The sequence below is a fragment of the Cygnus atratus genome, chromosome 14 (genome assembly GCF_013377495.2).
Source record: "Cygnus atratus isolate AKBS03 ecotype Queensland, Australia chromosome 14, CAtr_DNAZoo_HiC_assembly, whole genome shotgun sequence".
Classification (NCBI taxonomy): Eukaryota; Metazoa; Chordata; class Aves; order Anseriformes; family Anatidae; genus Cygnus; species Cygnus atratus.
The window spans coordinates 8,983,668-9,006,971 of NC_066375.1; the positions used below are offsets into that span (position 1 = coordinate 8,983,668).

The 23,304-nt window shown below is 45.0% G+C and overlaps 1 protein-coding gene across 1 annotated transcript in view; it reads right to left on the bottom strand.

Annotated features, from left to right (window-relative positions):
- Positions 1-23,304, bottom strand: part of LOC126913476 (serine protease inhibitor Kazal-type 5-like) — a 37,285-nt gene that overhangs the window by 10,256 nt on the left and 3,725 nt on the right. Inside the window, exons 2-6 of the mRNA XM_050713592.1 lie at positions 4,361-4,386; positions 3,170-3,354; positions 2,611-2,674; positions 1,028-1,155; positions 892-943 (exon numbers count right to left, since the gene is read on the bottom strand). Coding sequence (XP_050569549.1) covers positions 892-943; positions 1,028-1,155; positions 2,611-2,674; positions 3,170-3,288 — 363 coding nt within the window. The 5' untranslated portion in view covers positions 3,289-3,354; positions 4,361-4,386. The remainder of the gene's footprint in view (positions 1-891; positions 944-1,027; positions 1,156-2,610; positions 2,675-3,169; positions 3,355-4,360; positions 4,387-23,304) is intronic.

The window sequence follows — 23,304 nt, forward strand, 5'->3', positions numbered from 1 at the left end:
GGGTCTGTCGCACCCCTGACCCACTAATAAATGCAGGGCTTTCTTATCCTTTGTCACTTCTAATTGATGAGTAGGAATTCTAGTTAATCACTGCCTGTGTGATCTTGCACTCTGTTATTATATTTTATCTTGTTTCTATTACTCCAGGCCTCAGCACTATCCAATTAGTCCTGAGTGATCTGCTGATGCTGCCTCCCAGCTTTGCCATCAGCAAGTTTCACTCACACTTCCATTTTTTTGTGCCAATGTCATTAGGAAAAGCACTAAAACAGGATTATCCCCAAGACTGAGGCTTAAGGGGACCGCACTAGTCCCCAGTATAGCAGAAATCAAAAGGTAAACATTGATAAGTACCTCTTTTTTTCATTACTGAATTGCTTTCACCAGGAAAGCATCACCGCAGAACAGCACAGTGGCTGCATTATGAGAGCAAAGTTTCCAATGGGGAAAGCTAAAAACCGAGTTACCCTAGAGACTGCACAGGGCTGAGCTCTCCTCCCACAACAGAATGATCTTTGGAGTATCTCAGAGCACAGATTTAAAGCTTTTTGCCCAGCTTTTCTTTTTAACTTAATTAGCACCCTCAGCAGCACTGGCTTCCCCATCCTTTGCCAGATGTCAGGACAGTGCAGCACATACTTTTTTTTTTTTATTCTCATGGGGTTTGTCCCTGTGTAATTAGACCTGTGGGTCAGTGGAATAGACCATAACATTCAAACACAAACTATTTACTCGGGATTAAAGAGCATCAACAAGAAACAAGCAGGGAAAGCAAAGTGGATCTCCAAGTGAAATCACTAGAGACAAAACAACTGAGTACAGTAATGCTGCCTCTTTATCTTGAATGAAAATCCAATAGAGTTGTCTATTGACCTAATACTTAAATCTCACCTTATCTTTTCTTCCTCTGGTTGTAGTTGCTTTCTGCTCATTCTCCCTTTTGCTGAAAGAGAAGCAGGATGAGAAAGTGAAGAAACTATTGCTCCAGGGAGCCCCAGTAACAGAAACAGTGGTTTTCTCTACTCACAACTTCTCTGCACACATGATGCACTTATTGCTGTGCTGCTTCCCCGAGGAATCCCGCACAGGGTCATTCTCTCTTGTACAAGAAAGTTTCCCTTTCTTGAACAGATCCCGAAACTCCCGGCACTCATCCTGCAGAAGCGCCAGAAACGTGGTTTCACATGGACCGCGATGCATCTCCCACAAATCCACAAAGCATCACGCATCCAATCAATTACATTTCAAACACAATTTGTTTCCTTGAAGCATAACTCTCTGGCAAACCATAAATTGTTTGCCTGATGTGTCGTTTCTTAAACTGTAACATGCAGCATAAAAATCTCTATTCTTAGATGAGCACATTTATCATCTCCATCCAGGGTAGATTTATTTCTACTTCTAATAGAGAAGACATGCAAGAGCCTGCCTGAAGAACCTAGGTTGAGCTCTATGTATAAAAGCAACAATGTTGTTAATTTTCCCATTGTTGGCGAGTAAACACACTACCAAGAATTTTAAAAAGCAGTGGACAGTAGAGAGATGAAGCTGCAGGCATTAAAAAAATGCCTTGTACAGCTCACACTTCCAGGTATGCAGGAATAATAGGGGGGCATTTTTACCCTCCACATAACATTATATATTAATTTAAGGAAAGCACTCTTTCACAAAAATACTTTTGTAGCAAAACCTGCTTAAGTATTTCAGCCTGTCCTTTACTTTCTTCTGAGCAGCTTTCCTATGGCTTTTGGGACAAACAAATAGGCCTGCAGCACCAGTAGCACATGCTATGTGCAAGCCTTTAGGATCCTTTACGCAGCACTTTTAAGGTTATCTGCCACGTGGTCTGTAACACATTTTCCCCCTCACAGTGCGTTTGGAAGAGATGGCATTGCAGCTTATCCCAGATCTGCAGATAGGAAAACCCAGAAAATTACTTGCCAAAAGCCACACTGAACCTGTGGCTGAACAACAAAATTCAGGGTAGGTCTCTGCCTGATGCCCTGGAGCGGTCCTTCTGCTTTGGGACCACACACTGGCAAGTCTGATGTTTAAAAAAGATTTCCCTTCGATCAGCTATGTTTTACAAATCATTTCAATTACCTGGACAGACCAGAGCAAGAAAGCTATTCTACTTAACCAGGAGGTATAAAAAAATATATCCCTGTAACCAACACTATCTGATGAACACCAACTCTCTCCTACACAGGATGAAAACCCAAGGCTGGAAAAGACAAGTCCCTCTACATAAAGACATGCTGTCTAGAAAAACAGCTGTGGGTAAAAAGAAACCAGCCAGGTGCATCGACAAGATAAACAAGGCACAATTAGAGCCAGCCTGTCCCACACCCTGCCCTAGTCAGAGCTCACATGCACCATCACTGCTATTAATTATTTGCCGAATGCCAGCAGTGTGCTTTATAAGCAGGAGACATCTTCCTTAGCCTACACTCTGGGCCAGGCACAGAACATATGTACTGTGTTGGTAACTGCCTGATAGGGACTGCAGGCAGGGAAGCACACAATGAGTGGGTTGGAGACCAACAAGGCCATGCCACGGCATCGCCCCGCTGCTGGTGTCCCACCAGAAGTAGCGATGCTTCACCTCACCTCTCCGGAGCTCACGTCCCTGTTCACTTCTCCACCACTTCCTTTGTTTTTTGAGTCTCTTTCCCTGCAAGAAAGGGAGGTGTGAGCGACAGAGCAGCATGCAGCCCTCAGACGTAAAACCAAAATAAGTGGTGATTAAAGGCCAGCCCTGCCAACCCCACCTCCCCGTTGTGCAACGCAGCGGGATGGCCCGGGACTCGGGGCTCCAGCCCCGTGAGACATGCCCGGGGTATTTAGCATCTCCTCATAGGTGGCATTTTGCCATCTTTTCTCTCTGCCTAACACCCGGGTGTTCCATCCCATTCTACATCATCTATAGGAACAAGAAATGAAATCCACGTGTTTTTTTTCTTCCCCGTGGATTTGTTCCTCACAGCCTGTGCCTCCCGCTGCCTGTACTATCAGGTGCAGAGCACTACCAGGTGCACAGGTTTGCTGAAGATCTACAGACAGATCTGCCTGGCCCAGGGCTGCAGTGCTCGGATGGAGCCTCCCAGGAGCAAGCACCTCGCTACAGGACGAAAGGAGGCACCCAAGGGGCCAGGCGGCCAATACTCACAGCAGTCTCTGGCACATCAGGCACTTGTTGAGGTCCCTCTTGCCATCCGGGCCGTTGATGGGCTGCTTGTTGGTGGGGCAGGAAAACTTGCCACTGCGAAGGAGGGACCAAATTTTCATGCACTCATCCTGAAATGTGCGGAAGAGGGCAGTCAGCGGAAGGTTCCCTCGGAGGCCATCGAGATCCTGAGAACAGTTCATTCGCATTTCATTTTTGGGGTGGTCTGTGTGCTCTGGACAACAATGAGCTTTTCACACCAGGGTGGCTACCACATTCCTTGCCCCATCCCTCACCACAGGCTGTGCCAGGAGCCCCTCTTGTGGCTCCCGAGGCAGAAGAGACAAGAAGAAAGTTCAAAGCCCGTTGCAAGGGCCATTATTCATGAGAAAAGGAATACGCATTTAATTTGCATACAGCTGCAAATTGCTACCCACTGCAGGGGAGAACTCTATATTATAAAGTAATTCAAGAGCAGCAAATAAAGCCCTAGAAGTGCCAGCGGGATGTGAAAGCAATGAATCGGCCAGAGCGGAGTAAGTGAGGAGAGATTCGGGTGCAAGGGATGAGCCATAGAGAAGCGTGATCTTCTCAGGGAGCAGAGCACCAACACTGTCTAATGTGGCATCAGCCAGTTGCCTCTTCTGCCAGGGAACTGGAGATGCAGGCTAGGGAGAATCAACGAAGCATTTAGGTTTTTTGTTTGTTTTTTTGGGGGGGTCTTTTTTTTTGGTCTACTATATTTTCCAAATGGGTCTTTGCTAGGGAGAGACAAGCTTGTTTGATTAAAACATGAATAGAACTGACTTCTCAGTCATTGAATCAAATCATTTTCTGAATCTCAAAGGACTTTGCTTAATTCTTTTAATTATCAGACTCAGAAAAGGGGGTTTCTGCTGGATCAGAAGCAAATATCATTAGAAATATAGCTCATGCCATTTCTAACTTCATCCCGTAAGACTTCGAGCTCAGAGCAGTTTGGTGCACTATGCTGAACATACACTGTCAGCTAGAGCCATTGCTGATTATAAGCATGTTGTCTCTAAACACGGTGAAATTCAATCCCTGTTTTCAGCCCTAGAACAACAGTGTGATCTCTCAGTAGTTTGTCTGAATGACTTTGCTTAAAGCGGGCATTAAGCCGCGTAGTTGTCAAAACAAAAGGAGAACCAAAATAGAAAAGGTTGGACTCGCCTTAATCGAAGCTTGGCTGGCAACATCTGTGGAGAAAAAAAAAACAACAATGAAACCATACAAGGTCTTTGAAGGAAATTTTTAAAATCAAAAGCCTTTAATTAAAATACTTGATGCAGTTTCATAATCCACTCAAATACCTCTAAATAAAAGCTAATCCAATACATTATTGTACGTTGATAGAAAGGACTGGGCATTAGAGACTTTCTGAAAGATTGCATTTTTTTGCAATTCAAATGCAAAAACAAATCCTTTTTTGTGCCCCCCTTTACTGCGTTACTTTTCACAGTCTTAAAATCCCAATTTCAAGGATTGTTTGATAACTGTTTCTCTATTATTCTACTCCACTGCCTTGGTAGTGACATCAACCTTACCCAAATACTTTTAGCTTTCTTCATCTTCACATAAAACTGGGACACTGGAGCCAGCCCATAATGTCATTGTTTATCCAAACCTTCAAATTCCTTTTCAAGGCCCATTCCATTTGCAGTATTTCTTATAAATTACCAAATTAATGAGTCAGTAGACGAGTCGCTGATATGTTTCTTTCTACTAAGCCATTTAGAGCAAGTATAATATATTTCATCCTTTTCTCTTGCATCATCTGTGGCATCACAGGGAACCATCAAAAAATCCTCCATCAGCTCTTTTTCAGTATAAATAGGCAGCAAAGTGAAAGACCATTACATCAAGATTGAACTCCTGCTGAAGTTTCTCTACTGCAGCCATATGAAAACACATTCACGAGCAAGAACTTTGACAAGAAATTCCCATTTTTCCAAATTCACCAAAAAATACTTTTGTTCAAAATTAAACATTTTATGTGAAAGTCCAGCCAGGTTGGAAATTTGTATTCTTCCACATAAACAACTGGGGTGATTGGTTTTAGGGTTTATTTTGTTTTATTATTTTTAAACTGTTAACCATACTAAATATATTTCCATCTATTGGTGGAACTTCACCATTTTCACGTGCAAAAGAAAAAGCAATTATCAAGAATGTGTTAAATAAAAATCAATCCCATAAGTGGTACAGAAAAAATGGTCTTCTGTTGCTCCTTTTAAAGAGCAAGGGCTCTCTAATCCTCTATTTCACTGTCTTTAAGTGCTGTACCAGGCCCAGATTTCAGCACAAAGAACAGAGTTTACTAACCTGAGAAGAAGCAGAAAAATGCGAGAGCAAGGACCACCGAGGCACCTTCTATTTTCATGGTGAGGGTGGCGGCTCTTTGCCTGTGTTGACTCTATTAGTGCATTGCTCAATGAGACCCAAAGAAAGGGCTCAGGTCAGATCACGTATATATAGATGACCAGATTCTCCGCCTTCGTTATGACATAATCTTCCCAAGAACCATCATTAGCCGCAAAAACCAGTTTGATGACAGTAGCTTTAAATTCTAATCATCCCATTAACACAATTAATTTCCATAAGGATGGGACATATTTGAGTCACTCCCTGCATTTTGCCAAGGTAAGAAAATTACAAATGGATCATTTCATTTTACCCGCACGGCCGGGGGAATTCTTACCACCTTCAGGGTGGTTTATAAGACAGAGGTACTTCAGAGCATACCACTAATTGCCTTTCATATCTCAACAAAATAGCTGAAAGGGGTTTATTTTAATTATTTTGTTTCAGCAGACAATGGGAGTACGGGGTCACTTAAGACCTCTGGAAGTCAGTCGGCTTTTATTAAAGCACCTAAGTTTGAAGCCAAATAGTAAGCATCCAGGCAAGTTTGAAAAACACCAGGCTTGCAGCAGTGTTGAAAGACTTTGAATTTGTTCCTACAATTCACATAGTGCTGTGTTAACAAGAAAACCTTATTGCAAGATCCTCATTCATCCCTTCCCTGTTTCTCCCCATTATCTTTGGAAGAAAGGGCAGTGTTATTAGTGAAAAACCTTTCCTCAGCCCACCTGGGCCTTGGCAGACCATATAGATACTGCTCCTCAGGCAGATCAGTGCTCACAGAGGTGTGACGTTATTGATGATAAAGGGTTCAGCAAAGCGGCCTCGCTTAAGTCTCTCCCAAAGAAAAGGTGAAATAATGAAGGTGGTTGTTCCAGGGAATAGAGTTTATCGGAAGATACAAGAGAAGAAAATAAGGTTAATGTCAAAGTTTTGGAATGTGATTTACACAGGGAGAAGCTGTGCAACTTGTTCACTGGGAAAAATAGGAGAATTTGAAGAGAAAAGTCATTTGCAAGGTTTGAAGGTGGATAAATGGCAATCCAGCAGACCAGAGCCACAAGATGCTTGAGCACAGGCAAGCAGGCAGAGGCCGCACCAGAGAGACAAGTAAGCGCCATTTGAAGAAGGAAGAAAACATACTTTTGCATGACTTATGCATTTGGCCAGAGAGGCCAACGCAGCTCAGCTCAAGTATAAACTCTCATAATAAATTGCTGCCACATGTTTCCCAAATCAGAATAGTTGCTGCTGTTTACAACTGGAGCCAAAGCCAAACGAGCAGAAAGTCCTAATTTGGTATGTGGTCATCCCTAATGTTTCTTTTCCACTCAAAAAATTAAGTCATATGCAGGTTCACAGGGGTGAATTTGGAAAATGAAAATGCGCAAGGTCATACAGATGCTTAGTGGCAGATTGGAAGAGCTGTGTGTTGCCCTGAACCATGACATCATTTCCGTACGCATATTTGGGCATGGACTTAGAGGGGAGACCAACAGGAAAAGAAAATAACTAACCTGATATAGCACGTCTCAGTAAATTCTTGGGAGAAACTGGAAAAGAACTAGGATGGAAAAAGCCAAAATATACAGTAGTTTAGAACTGCATAGAGCTGGAAGCTTTTTTGGAGCACGAAAACAAAAGACATTCTTGGCTACTGAGGTGTCTTCCCATGAGTCAGTCACAGGGTAGTAAGGGAGATGCATTTTTAGACAGGTTTTATTTTAAAGATCATTTTTTCCACTAAAAGTTCCATTCCCATAAAGTGAAAGAACGCCCTGATTTCAGACAGCTGGCTGACCACCTCATTCCTGAAGGAGGTACTGTGGGTCCTCCACCCGGTCAGACTGGCCAAGTGAGAGCAAATTGCAGCCCTGACAGCACACCTCAGGTCAAGGAAGAGGGAAGAGACCCAGACCCCGACTCTGGACCAACCCTGTGACTGCTGCATCTCACTCCCATCCTCGCACCCCTGCACCCCATCCACCAGCCGAAATCACACCAATTTGTGGGAGAAGGCCAGAATGCCCCAAATGCCCCTCAAGACCAAAGCCAGAACTACTTTCAGTACTAAATCTCAAAAAAAAAAAAAAAGATTTCCTTCTAATTACTACCACATAATTACAATCTCCTGAAAAAAAAAATAAAAACAATCAATGGTATGAAAAGTGATGTGAGGGGACGGGGAGAACCCTACAAAGCCATAGGATTTGAAGGATTTGCTCCTGTGTACTTGACTTACAAGAGGAAACCCAGTCACAATAACGAAGGATGACAGCAAGAGTATTAAACAAACCTCGCCTGACTCACTTGATTGCCTTTATTGATGGATTTACACAATAAAGTCTCCATCCTGCACTGGAATCCAGTCAACCCACTAATTTCTGTGGGATTTTGTATTGCAGGATCTAATCTGCTGTAGGAGAGATGTTCCTGATCTTTTAGCAATTAATTTGGTACAGTGCCTTGCTAATCTTGATTTAAAGATAATGCCAAACATCTGAAGAGTGATGTGCCATTGAGGAAAGCAGCTGGAAGCAAGAGATGCTACAAAGACCCTTTTGTTCTTTTCTCAATTTCAAATTTAGATGAGAAGTAAAGAGCGTATAAAATGGTGCTAGGTAGGACAGCTCTCACAGAGTCCAATTTCCTACGCACTCTGCTAGGAAAATTGGAGAATGGGATAAAAATAATCATGGAGGAGCAACTGGGAAAATGCAGGGGGGGGATGGAGAATAATGTGAAATTTAGACAAACTTGTGAGGCAGAAATCCAACAGGCTGTAAGGAATCCTAGGGACAAAACAGAACAGCAATCAAACTGGGACAGCCCCAGCGTGGGCAGGACACAGGCAGAGACATTTACCTCTTCCCTCTTCAGAGCCCCCAAAGAGTTCAGAAAATAGTCCAATAAGCAACCAAATGGTTCACAAACTAATAAAATAAACGCCTTGTCTTTTCATCAAATAGTTTCCTTCCTTTCGTGACATGGCACTATCCCATTTTGTATATGGGATCACCTCCTTTCTAATGGGTTCAGCATCACCTGGGGATATTTTAGTCCCTGACAGTATAACTGTCCAACTTCTCTGCCTTGCTAGTTCCTCACTGGTCAGATGCCAGCCTCCACCTCAAGCAGCTCCAAGGGTGTGCTCCATGCTTGAGAGCAGGAGCAGTGCAGCCCCATTCCAGAGTAATTCAGTGTTTTGGCTCAAATATCTAAAGGCACCACATGAAAACAAAGCGACCTCAATAAGGACAAGCCCATGTTTCATTTACTTTGGTACTTCTGCCAGGGACTGTCCCCCTTGCAGTGCTAAGTTTGCCCCTTGTTTTCCACGGGAAGCCCTGCATCCCTGCAATCAGTGCTGTGGCTTCAGCACCATAACCGTGACTCCCAATGACAAAAGCGGACTTTGCCTAATGTCACTGCTGGGTCCTCAGACCAAACTGAAAAAGTAACACATGCTTGCATGAGCTGCTAGCCCTGCTCACCTGCAGAGCCTAGGTCTCCTCACTTTTCCTCCTGAGCACCAGCCGAGCTCACCTTCGCACAGCCTTGCTGGTCCCAGGGTGCTCGCTTGGGCAGTTCGTGCTCTGTCACCTCTCCAGGAGCCCCCTTCCCACCAGCACAGGCAGCCTGTGGCACCAGCTGCCCTCTGCTGCTCTCATCATGTTCCAGGGAAATAAACCCCTTCATACCCAGCAAGAAATAACATGAGGAGGGAAACAATTTAATGTTTAATAAAACTACCTGTTATTCCCACCAGAGCTATTCTTTTCTGTCCTGATTGGCATGCTTTTTACCTCCCTACCGCCTTTTTTCCCTTCTCAGAGCAACTCTGTCCACACCAACACCTGATGCTTATTTCTCTGAAACTTCTTTTCCAGCCCACCACTACATCTCTCTCAGATCAGAAACCCTCAGGGCTAAAAGAGAATAGACATGGTTGTTTGGCATATTTAGCAAAGGAAATGTAGAGTAGATGGTATTTTGCTTCCCAGCGAAGCAGAGTCCAGAGCTCTCAACGTCAGTAGTGCTGTATGAGTTGCACCTTCAGAGTGAGATATTTCAAAACCCAAGGACTTCAAAGGCACTTTCCTATTTTTAATCAGCCTCTCAGCACAAGAGGCCCCTTGCAGCTCCTTTGGGCTCATCTGCAGCTCTCAAATAGAAAATAAAGTGTAGAGCACTGTGCTGCCACACTAATGCTGCAAGCTAACAGTCTTTTGGACTGCAGCTATGTGGGTGTTGCGCAGAGTCCCCATTCTTTGTATCTTGCTGCCTTGCTTAGTGCCTCAGAAAAGGACTCATCTTTGCTGTCAACAACATCAGTACCGTTTCCTCCCCTCCAGGGACACCCAGTTATTCACCCATCCCGTGCTGCAAGAGCCACGAGTCTTACCCATCTCCTCAGTGCAATTTGGTAGGCACCTCACCTGCACACATCCCGTGCAAGACAAGGTTTATGACACCAGACAAAGTTCTTTAGCTTGCACCCACTTCTATGGCTGAAATCCAGTAGCTGATCAGCCAACAAGTCAGTCAGCCCCAAACTAATGGAGTTTGAGTTTCCAGACTGCAATAGCCAAGTGCCTCAGAGCTCCCTTGTTCATACCTGCTGCTGCCACAGCTCTCAGGCAAGCTCTGCCCAAATCTCCACGGAAGCAATCTTGGTCATCCTGAAATCCAAATGACACCACAGTCACCCAAGGTCTATATCACAGTCCTCTTCCTTCAAGCAGGATGAGCTTTCTGAGCCCAAAATTGAGCCCCACCAGCCCAACCCAGTGAAAGGTCCTTCAAGTGGCTCCTCGTTTCCAACCCTTGTGTTGTGTGTGCAATTCAGCCCAGCAGCACACCACCTGGCTGCATTGCTGCAATGGCTGATTGTGTTAACTCTCAGCATCCTGGAGCACTATTCCCTCTGGAGCAGGTCGCAAAGGAGAGTGAATTGCAAGAGGCCAGGAGGAGAATGACAGGAATTTCCTGACTCCATCCACCTCTGAGAATTTTGGTTGCAGAGCAAGTCTTGCACATCCTAGAGTGCGCAGAGCCTCAGCAAAAAGTTTCAGAAGCATGTCTGGAGCACGGCGGTAAGCTTCACCAACAAAAAACTCTGGGTCAAGCGGACTCACTGCTTCAAAGGGAAAGAATAGGGATGAGCCTAATTTGTATCTGCAGTTTTATAAACCTCTATGCACAGAGAGCATCTAACAGCTTTGCCTAAACCCAGCACCTACTGCATCCTCCTCCAGACCCAGTATCTCATTGGTCATGCCCTTCCCTGTCACCATGTCCTTTCCTGCCCAAATCCATCTTTTAGCTCTGATCAACACTAAAATCGCAAAAAGCATCTTTGGTTATGGACTCTTACGTGTCATTTGCACAAACTCCAGCGCGGAAAGGTCGTGACACACACCAGGTCCCCACGTCACATCTGCAGTACAATCACGGCAACTTCCAGCACTCTGTGCTCGAGCCAGCCTTGCCTTTGCAATCCTTCTTAGGCCATGAGCCACCATGACATGTGGCTGACTCTTCTGGACAGGCCTCTGCCACTGCTGACTTGGCTTGATGATGCTGGGGAGGAGGGGGAAATGAATCAGGAAGTGAGCAACCGTGAGAGGTGTATGTCTGAAAGGCAGGGATGAGGCTAACTTTGGAAGTTCACAATAACAGCGTGTAACACATGCCATCTTCAAAGCACTAATGAATCCCTACAAGGTTCCCCTGTTATTATTTGCATTTCACAGATGGGTATATTAAGATGCAGAAGGCCACATTATCCTCTGGGTCACACCTATTTCAGACTATTCATCTCTGGTCTTATACTAGTATTCATCCCTGTGGTGTGAGAGATCCTCCCACCAGTCAAAACAACAATGCTATCTCTCAGACAGGCTTGGTGTGGGAATCACTAGTATGATCTATGGTCTGATTTGCACAGCATGCTGGGCTGACTGGTCCTATTGATCTCTCCTGGCCTTGAAAACCTACCAGTTAATCAATTCTCCCCTCCTACCAGGCTGAAGGTGCAAGGAGTTCTGCCTTATTGCTGGCTTGGATGCCTTTAATATTTATCTTTCTTGATGCAAAATATGACAGAAAACCAAGAGAGAGATGCATCTGGGAGCATCTAACATGCTACCCAGCCTTGATTCAGGCAGCAGTCTCAGCCCAGCCCACGGAAAGGTGCCACCTTCCAGCCAGGAGCCTCCCCACAGCTCAACAGCTTTTGTTCACAAAAGAATGAAGCTGCCCTGGGAAGTGGGCTCCCTGAGAGAGCAAAGCTGCTCCCCGAGCTATAAGCAATACCATGTGGGGCTGGGGCAACAGGATGCTGGAACCAGCCCCTGTATTCAGGGGAGATCCAGCATAGAAGCAACAAGCTCCTCCTGCCAGCTTGGGGGAAGCAGCCTGCCAATCCTGATGTCAACGCTTTCCAGGACAGCATTCGCTCATTAAAAGTTGCTGTGCTGGAAGTGGTGGGAGCTGGGTTTTGATCTACAAGGCCTCAGCAAATAACATCTGCACAGTGAAAGGACTTCCCACCCTGACATCCCATGGAGCTGCAAAGGACTTGCAGGCTCGGAAGGCCACCAAGATCCGCACTTTGATGGGCCCTACCAGAGCTAGCTGATTTTCTGGCCGTTAACAGTATTTGTAGCTTAGATAAGGGTAATCAAAATCTCATCATTCAGGGCGTAAACTGATCGCCTGCAGGGGTTAGAAAGGAATTTTACTTCATGTGCAGTGTTGCATAACTGCCTGGATTCATTGTGGGTATTTTCCAGCTTCTGCTGAGCACCAGCCACGGGCCATAGCTAGAAGCGAAGCACAGCACACCGGCTGAAAAGACGAAGTCATCATGCGAAAAAATCACAGCCCCATTGTTTGGAGACAAAGTAGAATGTTTCTGATTCTGGCTTCAGCTCACACATGGAAATAAAAGACAATGACTGTCAGTGGGCTGCTGAAACAGCAGAATTTCAACAGAGGAAGAAAAATCCATCCCGAGATTAGTTTCCTGTGGACAGTAAGAAGAGCAGCAGCAAGCCCACAAGAACAGCACACAAAGGATTACGCAACATGAAATAACCCATTTGAGTAACATTGCCCCCTCCCATGCTGCCAGCTGGACCCTATAAGTGCTGCTCCACTGAGGGGTATCAATAACCTGCCCTCCAGAGAGGACCAGGCTCTTCCATGTCCTCCAGCAATCCTCGTCACCAGCCATCCCCACCTGAACAAGGAGGGACAAGAACATGGTGTTTTTCTCTCAAGAAAATTATTATTTATGTTTTATTAGTGGCAAAGGCTCTATAATGTTGGAATTGGCCACAGGGCGTGGTGGCCTAAGTGCCAGTACCAATCAGCACAGCAACAGCAGGAGGCCAAAACATGCCCTGTGTGGGTGTTGGTTGCTCTCAGATTATAGTATCACCACACCCCACTCTGCTAATTGCAGCATGAAACTCTGATCTCCACCATATGCCAGTGCCACTACTTCTAGCCGTGCACGTGATCCATCACAACACTAGTCGTTCCTCTGGGGAAACCTGCAGGAAGGCCCCCAGTTTCTTTCCCTTGTAGAAGGTAATTGAGAATATGGCATTTCCATGCACATGAAAGACTAACAATGGGGAAGACAATAGTGGCACTACTAGATGTACCTGATGCTGTGGTTTGTGACTATAACTGCTTGAAAGTTCTCCATAGAAAAAGTGATAGCTTTCTATAAAAAAAACATAGCCACATCTGAAGAAGTGAAGTGTACCCATGAGAACTATGGATCTTCCATAATCTTGTTTTATTTCATATTCTCCCAATTTAGGTGAAAGCACACAAATTGCACAAAGATTTGCATTTTGTGGAAAACTGTTTTGAAATTTAGAGGTGTAAGACATCTTCAAGACACCCATGGGTTGCATTTCAGACACCGTGCAACATTTCCCCAACCTGTGATGGTGTACCTGGGTAAGATGAAACTTGTTCCTTTGTGAGATGCATAAAGGTTTAATAAAGGTTTGAACAGCTGGAAAGGGAGGCATGTTGTCAAATAGCACCATTACTTTCAATCACATCTGGTTGCTAAAGAAATAGTTCATCCTGATGAAAGCTGATGGCACAATCCTTGATACTTCAGGGAAGAGGGGAAGCACCAGAAATGCATCAGGATTTTCAGGAATCACATTAGGTCTAACACAAAGAAATCTTTATTCCATCCTCACTGTTCAGTTGTGTATTCAAGTGCCAAAACCTGGGTTTCATGTGGGTGTTCATACCCTACAGTCTCCTCTGCACTCTGGTCAAATACTCCAGAGCAGAGAGTTTGCAGCCAAATTCCTTGCAAGTTGGTACCTGATTCCCAGCTAATATGCTTGCTACTGAACAAATAAACCCTGTTTTCTGTTGGGAGTGTTTGCCAGGCCCTTTCTAGCAACCGTACTAAGACACTGAGCATTTCCAGCTAGCATAACTTCCCAAACATGCAGACATGAAACTTCTGGCATTGACATTCCACAGCAAAGCCCTCCTTCCTGTCTGATAGCCAGAACTTTTCTACACAACCCGTCTGGCCAGACGGCAGCAGTTCTGTTTGTGCTGAGTACAGAGCTTGTCCTGAGCCACATAAATGTTGATGAGACATCCCAGCAAGCTGTCCGTGTGGCCAGTAAGCTGGGGCACACCATACACAGGACACTCCAGGTACTGCCCACCCTGCAGGTCTGGTGAAGGTTGCCTCTGGGCTCCCCAGGCATAGACATGGATCACACCTCCCAGCAGGAGTGCGAGATGCTCACCAACTGGTCATCTGCTGTGCTACAGGCACCTTCCAACATCTCAAGCAGACACAGCTGATTGCCATGGCAGTCTTGTTATTTTTCCCCTCCAGCTTCTCTTCTGGAAGACAGAGAAGGGAATAAGCCATCTTCCTTCTCCACATCACAAGGGACCATACCTGTGCTGTTGGCTCTTTTTTTGCTCCATGTTTCGCTGAGCTCCCATTTACTCCATCAAAGATGGGGAAAGAACTTTTCCTAAAGAATTTCTGGGTCTTTCATGCTTTTTCATCTTATTTGGTGGTCTGAAGCACTCTCCTAACCACTGGAAAATCATAGTCCTTTTGTCAACTTTTCAAGCACGTGCACTTCATGCATTTAACCCAACCACTTTCCCCAAGGGAAAGTTATAAACCACTCTTTTCAATGGGCACTCATCCACACGCAGTTCTGTTATACCTGCAGCAGGAGTGTACTCACCACAGAAGCCCTGAGGTTTACCTGATTACCTTTAACTACCTGTGGGTTTTCCCTTGTGTTTAATAACACCATTCCACACAACACACTAGCCTGTGTACCCATATCCAACTTAATAAGCATCCCATTGCAACCAGGTCACCAGTCTGGTGGAGGAGCAGAGAGGTTAATGAACGCCTAATGACAGCGGTGGAAGCAGCATGTTCACCAGTGGGGATCGATTGGCAAACTGGCTACTGGGAGCAGCACATGGCAAACACCAATAGCACCCCACAGCTGAAACAAAACCAGGGAAAGACCCAAATCGATGCTATTTCAAGGTTGTTCTAGGAACATCTGGAACATGACCTAGCCCTGTTCTTCACCAGTCAGTGCTTGGCAGAAGGGCTACACCCATAAAACATCATACAGGCACTATCCAACCATGGAGCCAAGCTCCTGTGGGCACTCACCTTTGTTCTAAAACATCTGGTGTCTTGGTTGAGTGTGCTCCAAGTGTTTGTCCATGTTGGTGAGAGACCAACAGCAACATTGTCTTTGATGGCAGACTGCTGGGATCTGAGCCTGTGGTCCCTTCCAGGACTGGGCTTCCATTTGCCATTTGTTTCCCAGCTGAAAATAAAGCCATGATCCAACATTTAGGCTGCAGAAATGGAGTCTTCCAAATAGGATTTAGTAAGTTTGTGTATTTCTTGCATTTGCACCTTCTGTAGGAACAATGCATGGGATAAAGGATGCCACAGATGAGCTATTTCACTTGAGTACATCTGTACACACATGGCTGCACTTCTCACACAGCATGAACGAAAAGGAGACATCACTGCTGGACAAAAACAGGGAGCAGCAAATGAGCTGCTACCTCAGGAATCCCCCCTTCATTTTTCGAAATCTCTGCTTGTAACAAGGTAAGTCTCCTGCATTTGTAGACCCCTTTTCCTTTCTCTCCCTTCTGCATTTTGTACATGTTTATATGGTTTCTGCTGCTGCTTGTCCTTCTGCAGCCCATTCACACCACCCAGCTGATGCTGGTGGTCCATCCCTGAGCAAGTCCTTGTCTCTCCAGAAGCTGTCCACCCATCACTTGCTGCAGACTGACTCAGTACCAGATGCTGCAGACAACTGCATCTGAAAGCTATTTTCTTGTATTCATTGCCCTACATGTTCGGCTGTTTTGCCTGGTGTACTGGCTTTAGGGAACATGCTTTGCCTTGTTAATCGCCATTGTCAGCAATGCCATGGAGCCTGCTTCCAAAGATGTAGGACAGATACACCCGTGATTCACCCTTGGCATCAAACACTGCACTACCTCCATGGAGCGCAGAAGTGGAAAAAACCTCCTGGGTCATCAAGTTCATCTGCCTGTCGTCACTAGTAACCACATCACTAGATCAATTAGGAAATGGTTGATTGGCCTGTCACAGCTAATGGGCTCCTCGGTCTGGCAGAGGAATAAAGGATCCAAGTCTGGAAGCTGCACCTAGGTGAAGTCAGACTGGCAACGAGGGGTTACCATTTAACGGTGTTGGGTTTGTGCAGAAAAGCAGCAGTACAGGGCATCCTGCATCACCTGCAAATTTTCAGTCTAGTCCAAATGTTTTACTAACACAATATTATCCAGTGGCTTTCTGCCTCGAAATCACAAGTCTCCGGACTACTGCTACAAGGTTTGTGAAAGGCAAAGAAAAGCATTTCCCATCAGCTGCTTAACAGTATGCTCAGTAAGAATTTTTATGGAATTTCACCTTCCCTGGAGAGATCCATAAGAAACCACAAGCTGAAAGAAAAGGTTTAAAAAAAATCACTGCTCCCACTGAAACAAGAATTAACTCAAAGCAATTCTCTGGCTACAGTTAACTGGTTTAAATCCCACTCTAAGAGCTGCACCCATCACCAGGCTTCCAAAAGAAAGCAGTTAACTGGAATTTATTATTTGTTTTCAAGGTAAGACAAAATAAAATTGAAAAGTACCATATCCACATGCCCTGGGCTTTTTTCCACATACTTTTGAAGATGCTCTCCTAGAGATTAGGCTGACATCTAAGATAATTAGCATATCTTCAGGCTAGAAATTTAATTAATAAACAAATAAGTCTCTCACTTACTAAGAGACCTCGGGAATTTTTGTTGTAATATTTTCTCCTAACTAAACAGGTATACATTGCATCATAGTTATAACGGTGTTAGTACACACACTGTTCACTGTCAATTCCAGGGGAAAAAATAAACTTAAAGGGATAAAATAATTTTAGGTCAAATAAAGTGTTTTTCTTCATTCTCGATCTTTCTATGCTTCACATTTCACAAAACCATAATGTTCCAGACTCATATGTAGTTTAGATAGCAAATCACTAACATTCAAAGCACTGTCAGAATTAAGGCCTTCATTGCATTTGGGGTACTTTTCAGCCTTCTGTAGATTATGAATAGTGGAGTTGCCCAGAACTCACAGCAAATTCTGCTCAAGGAATCCTGCACATGCGGTGGGAATGGAGGGGGGGGTGTTTGAATCACTAAGTGACAGAACATGAATTCACCTTGCTTCAGAGCAACAGGACAAACAACCACATTTTGCCCAGCAGCAAAGACATCTCTGTAGCTTCATGCTGGATGTTTGTAGGACCTCCCAAAAAGCAACAGCCTTGAGAAAAGTGCCAAAAGCTTATCAAAATAAAAATATCCAAGTATTTACATCTGATCACAATACTACTCATGTGAATAATTTATTCAGTCTGTTTAAAGGGTGTTCAAAGACCCTTTTCAGATCATTCCATTCAGTCCCTCCTAATGGCATCTCAAGGGCTGAGCAGAGGACCCGTACTGCGAATTTGAGCTGTTAGACTCACACAGCTGAACAGCAAGGTGCACGTGTTATGGCTGGCCATGGGCAGGTCACATAGGTCTGTACATTGTGAAGAAAGCCCACAGACCTCAATGGCAAAGTGCCATGCCTTGTAACAAGAGTGATTAGGCTAGAGGCTTGCTGGGAATACGACACAGCAGTGACACCTTTAAGGATGCTGGGAAGAACTTATTTAGACCAGCAGTTCCAAAACTGCCTGAGGAAGGAGATCCATTCTGTTGTGCTAAGGACATCCCTCTGAAGATGAGGAATTCAATGAAAAGGATGAGAAAGGCTATTGCAATAGAAACAGCTGAGGAACAGAACATCACTTGCCTGCTAAATGCTAAGAGGGTGGTCTCACATCTGGACTGCCCCCTAACTCAGTGAGCTGGGGAAGAACTCGTGGTGTGGTCCACATGGTCTCCACCAACATAGGATGGAGGAGGAGAACAATCTTGAAGGCAAAATTTAGCTGGTAGCTAGCAGGCTAAAGGCCAGGACCAACTCAGTTACATGCTCAGAAATGCTCCTTCCAGTGCCCTGTGGAAAAATCCAGAGACATCACAAGGTTCAGGAAATAGTACCTTGAGGACAGGCTTGAATAGGCACAGATCATGCAGCAAGGATCTAAATATTAAATCCAAATGAAAATAGATCAAGGCTGCTGGCACATAAAGAAGGTCTTTTAAATTAAATATTGTAGGAGAGCCAAGAGTTTGACAAGACATGTGGTTTGGGAAAACGCAGTCTCCAGTGGAGAAGTCATGAAAATTTTGCATCCCTGAATAAAAGGATAGGAGAGTTGCCAAAAACAGTCAGGGAGGAAACAGCAGACTGCAGCCCCAGCAGACAACAGCCCTCTCAGGCATGCAGAGCCAGAGAACAGAATAAGACAACACCATGTACGCATTTCTATCCCAGTGCCAAGGGTCTAAAAGCAAGATGAGTGAACAGCAGTGCCCTGATTTCAGATGGGACTATTAACATAACCAGCACCTTAGAAATCTGGTGGAAGGAAGATAAGCAGCGGGACATGGTAATGAGTGGCAACAAATTATACAGGAATGGGAGTAGGCTGGGCAGGTGGAGGAGCTGGGCTGTACATTAAGGAGAGCTGATCAAAGAGCTCAACAAAGTTAACTGTATCAACAAGTGTCAGAGTCTCTAGGATTGCAGTCCCATGTCCGCACATTATAATATTAAGGTTACTCCATCCACTCATCCAGAGCAGGGCAACGACCATGAAACTTAAGATGAATGAGGCTGTGATGGAAATATCAGGATGCAAGCACAAGCAATGGAAGATATCCATCTTGCCATACAGATGGTGTAAGTAACAGGACAGAAAGACGTCCAAGTTTAAGAGAGGAAGTTACTGCTTCTCCAGCAGCAATTAGTGACCTCTGAAGCATTAAATCACTTCTACAGCACGTTCTGAGCAGCACCCAGGAGCACCAGTACTTTGGATTTCAAGAAGCAAAGAGCCACTGGTGACGTGCTTAAAACCAACAGTCCTGAAGAAGCCTTGCAACCCTGTCACTGTAAGCTTCACTTGAAAACAGGAAGCTGCCTAAAAATACAGACACTTGCTTAAAGTAAGTTAGGAAGAGTCAATAGGGAAAAAACATGCCCCAGAGGCAAGACAACCATTTGAAGAAATGTTTAGTGTAAACGCTTATCTCCTAATGGATTTTTTTTCTAAAAAAGTTAGTGTGCTTAGCTGAAAATAGTACAAACAGCAGTAAGACAAGGTTAAGGAGAAGTACTGTCCAAATAATGGAAATAAAAACAATCTAAAATATAAAACCTTCTGCTGTGCCAAAATATACCACAAGTATTCTGAGCAGAATTTTTTGAGTCACTGGCACTTATAACAAATTTGAGTGTCCATGATCAGAGGGCTAAGGGAGCCTCCAAGGAAGATAACACCATAGCAGAAAAGCTAAATTAACTTTTTTATTTACAATAAATGGATAAATCTCATTAACACAGGGTCACAGGCAGGGACTAAGTCCTCCAGCAGCACTGAAGGAACTCAAAAAATGATCATCCAGCCCAAGCTCTGCACTGCACTTTTGCAGTAAAGGGAGGAATGCTCATACAAATAGAATAATGCAGTAAGGACAGAGAAAGGACAGACCAGGGAAGACTCATGACAGGTTTTGGGGAGGAAAGTCCTGTCTTGTCATACATGAGAATTCCACCAAGCACGGACAATGGCATTGCTTGATACAATTAACTTTTATTTCTAATCCAGACTTGAGATCCGTCCTCTAAAGGCTTCTTAGGAAACTAAGGTACCATAGAGTAAAGGAGAAGCTTCTTTGAGTTAAGTGGTTAAAAAAGAAAACAGTAATGACAGGACAGCTGTCCCAGTGGAGGTGGGACCCAACAGGAATCTCTGCAGCTCAAGTTATTATAAATGACTCATAAAAGGGGATTAGCAAGGGGACAAATGGAATGATTCAGAAAATTTCAAAGCTCCAAATCACCCAAGAGAAAAGCATAAGTCACTCATGACACAGTAGCTGGACAAGAAAATGGCAGATGAATTTCAGTATTGAAAGATGTAGATGGGGAAATTAGCTAGCTATACTCTAGCTGCCTATTATAGCTCTCTCAGGGGTGTATCGTGGAGACATTGTAGGTAAGGCCACAAGTAGACATCAGGTCAGAGTTCAGCAACCAGAAAGATTTAGCACCTGATTGGAACCAGTAAGAGGGAGAAAAGAAAACAAATTATTACTATCATAATAATGACTGCTGGGTCTGTCCAGATTCTACACATCTGTGGCCACAGGGCCACCCTCCTCCTTCTCCCAATGGCACAGCAGGGCTGTAGGAAGCTGCAGAAAGCCCCTGCCCTGGCCACCCAGAGGAACAGAGGTAGGAAGGGCTTTTGTCCAGAAAAGGACTAAACTCACCAGAACACCTATAGTGGAAGGCAGACTACAAAGAGAATAGGAGTATGACAGTCTAAAATAAGGAATGCCCAGAGAAAATGAACAGGAGATGTTCGAGATTACTCATAGCACTCAAATCAAATGATACCAAATGAAATTATCATATAGTAGATTTAAACAAACAAAAGGAAGTTTTTTCCCCCTTCCCATACAATCTAATTGCATTGTGGAACTCATTGCCTCAGGATGTTGTGGATGCCAAACACATCAAGGGAGTCAAAAGTCAATTAAACTCATGGACTGGTCCATCAGCAGCTATTAAACATGATGATGATGATGGAGATGCAGCCTCTGGCTGGTGAGTCCCCAAGCCACAGGAAGCTTTATCACAGGAAGAATTGCTTTGTGCTTGCCCTGTTTATTCCCCTCAACATCCACAACCAGCCATGGCCAGACCAGCACCCAGGTTTGGGGTTTGCTGTCCCCAGCTGCTGCAGCATCTGAGTTGATGTGGACATTCCCAGATCTCAGCACATGCCAGCTCCAGCCTGGAGGTCGGGACAGCTCCTTAGTCCCCATCCTGAAGTGACATCAAACCTTCTGAAAATAGGATGGACTGCCAACATCTTGGGCTAAAATTTTGGGCTTAAACCTCAGGAGATCCCGCACACATGAAGTCCAAAATCACACCCAGATGTCAGCCCTTTGTTTGAATGTCACGATTTATATTCTGAGTGACACTTCCTCTTCTGTCTCCCTAACAATGAGGAAACAAAGAGGTATAAACAAATCCTGGCTCCAGATGTTCTGCCCTCATTAGCAACCAGCTTGGCTAATGCTATTTCATCAGCCCTTTGTTTCAGGGTGGCAAGCCAACATCAGCAAGTCGAGGACACTTTGATGGGCTCCCCCCCTCCTCCTTGGGATGTGACAAATTCCCAGGACACTCCTGCCCAACACTCACTGCAATAACAAGCACAGGGCTGAATGACTGCCCTCGACAATGTTTGGTACGTGGAAAAACTTGTGCTTGCTAATTGCCATGATTGCTCCATAAAAATCCCCCTCAGGCAGCCGCGTGCGATGCAGGTGAGTGCAGTGCCGCAGCCCTGCCCCTCGGCAGCCCGCAGCCCAGGAGGAGACAGACATCCCCGCTCTTTGAAGAGCCTCCCCCAGCCAGCACTGGAGGTGTCCCACCCACCGGATCTATTCCTAGACATAGCAGTTTCTATTTCTTTTCTCCACTGTTACACCAGTGCAAAGAGACAAGGGTTGAGGATCAGCGAGACCAAACACGTACGCAGGCTACAAAGCAAAGGTTTTCCTCCTCCTTTGAAGCCTGCTCTCCATTATCTGAGAAGAGATGCAGCAGATTTACTTCCCTGGGTTGAGCAGTCCTAAGCCTCTTTACTAAACCTGCCAGCGAAAGCCTCAAAGCAGATGCCAAACCCTGCAATCTTTTTATGCATGGTAGAAATAATCTCTTAGCCTGGTGTCTGGGAGAACTGAACCCAGCAGCCAGGCAAGATACGGCTGGACTGGGAGCCAGAGCAGAGCCCGCAGCTGGGGCCCAGCACCTTCTCTCAGCCACCTGCCAATACCACATGCTCTGCTTTCACCTGAGCTCCAACCACGATCTTGTGCCAAGGTTGGAAAGAGATATGAGGATCCAACCCCAGAACCCATCAGGTATGCCCTAGGTGGTCTCTGCTAGTAGACTTGGGCCTTGTCTTCCCCAGAAGGGAGCTCTGTGTCCCCTCCTGCTGTGATTCCACTCACACCTGTTTTACAGGTTGAAGGGGGGAGCCCAAAGACACCCTTCAAGAGTACAACAGCTCCAGAAGCAACCCCTGCTTCCTGACTCCGAGCTAACGAGGGCCTTCTTGCTGGCTGGCTGCCCTGAGCTGACAAGGTTGAACCTCACAAGTCACACCACCATTGCCAAATCCCCAGAACTATAGCAACTGCAGATGTTTTCAACCAGAACAAGCCGCAAGGGCAGAGGGAAGCTAGTTGTAAAAGGAATAAATCAAAGGGAAATATTTGGCACTTCACTTTCAACAGGGAGGGACTCATCAACTTTTACTGTGGAGGAATAAAGAGTGAGACGAAAGATCCACTTTCACTTCACTCCCAGGATGCCCAAGGACTTTCACATCCCTGTACTGAGAACAGCTGCTCTAAGTCTTTGCATCTCATAATGATAGATTCCTTGCTTAAAAATAAATCATTGCAGCCTGGGATGCATGCCAACACTTTCCCCCCAGTTTTCCCACGTCCTACATTTTAAAAGCAGCTGATGAGATCCATCCTTGTTTATTCCTCATCCTTCCTTTAATAACTCCGTGTTCTCATTAAAACCAGTGTGCTGCCCTCCTCACCTTTAAAGTTTCCCAGAGCTGCAGCCTCTTGCCTTGGCTACTCTTGCTTCATTCTGCATCATATTACTCTACTTCGGCAACACTGGCAGCCTTGGAAGCTCCTTTTGGTAATTTCTCCCACAAGCACCACTCTTGAACTCAGTACCCTAGATCTAAAAAAAATTTCTTCTGCTGCACTTCTCCATCTCCAAAAATAGAGGCAAATTAATAGTTCAGGTCCAGTTGAAACCAAAACACTCTTACTCTTTTCGTATTGCTCTTGACCTTCAGGTTGATATTATTCCCTAAAATTTAGAAAAGGCACCCAAAGTTTGCAAACAAGGCGCTCAAACACACCATGTTGTGCAACATGCAGGCTATCAGA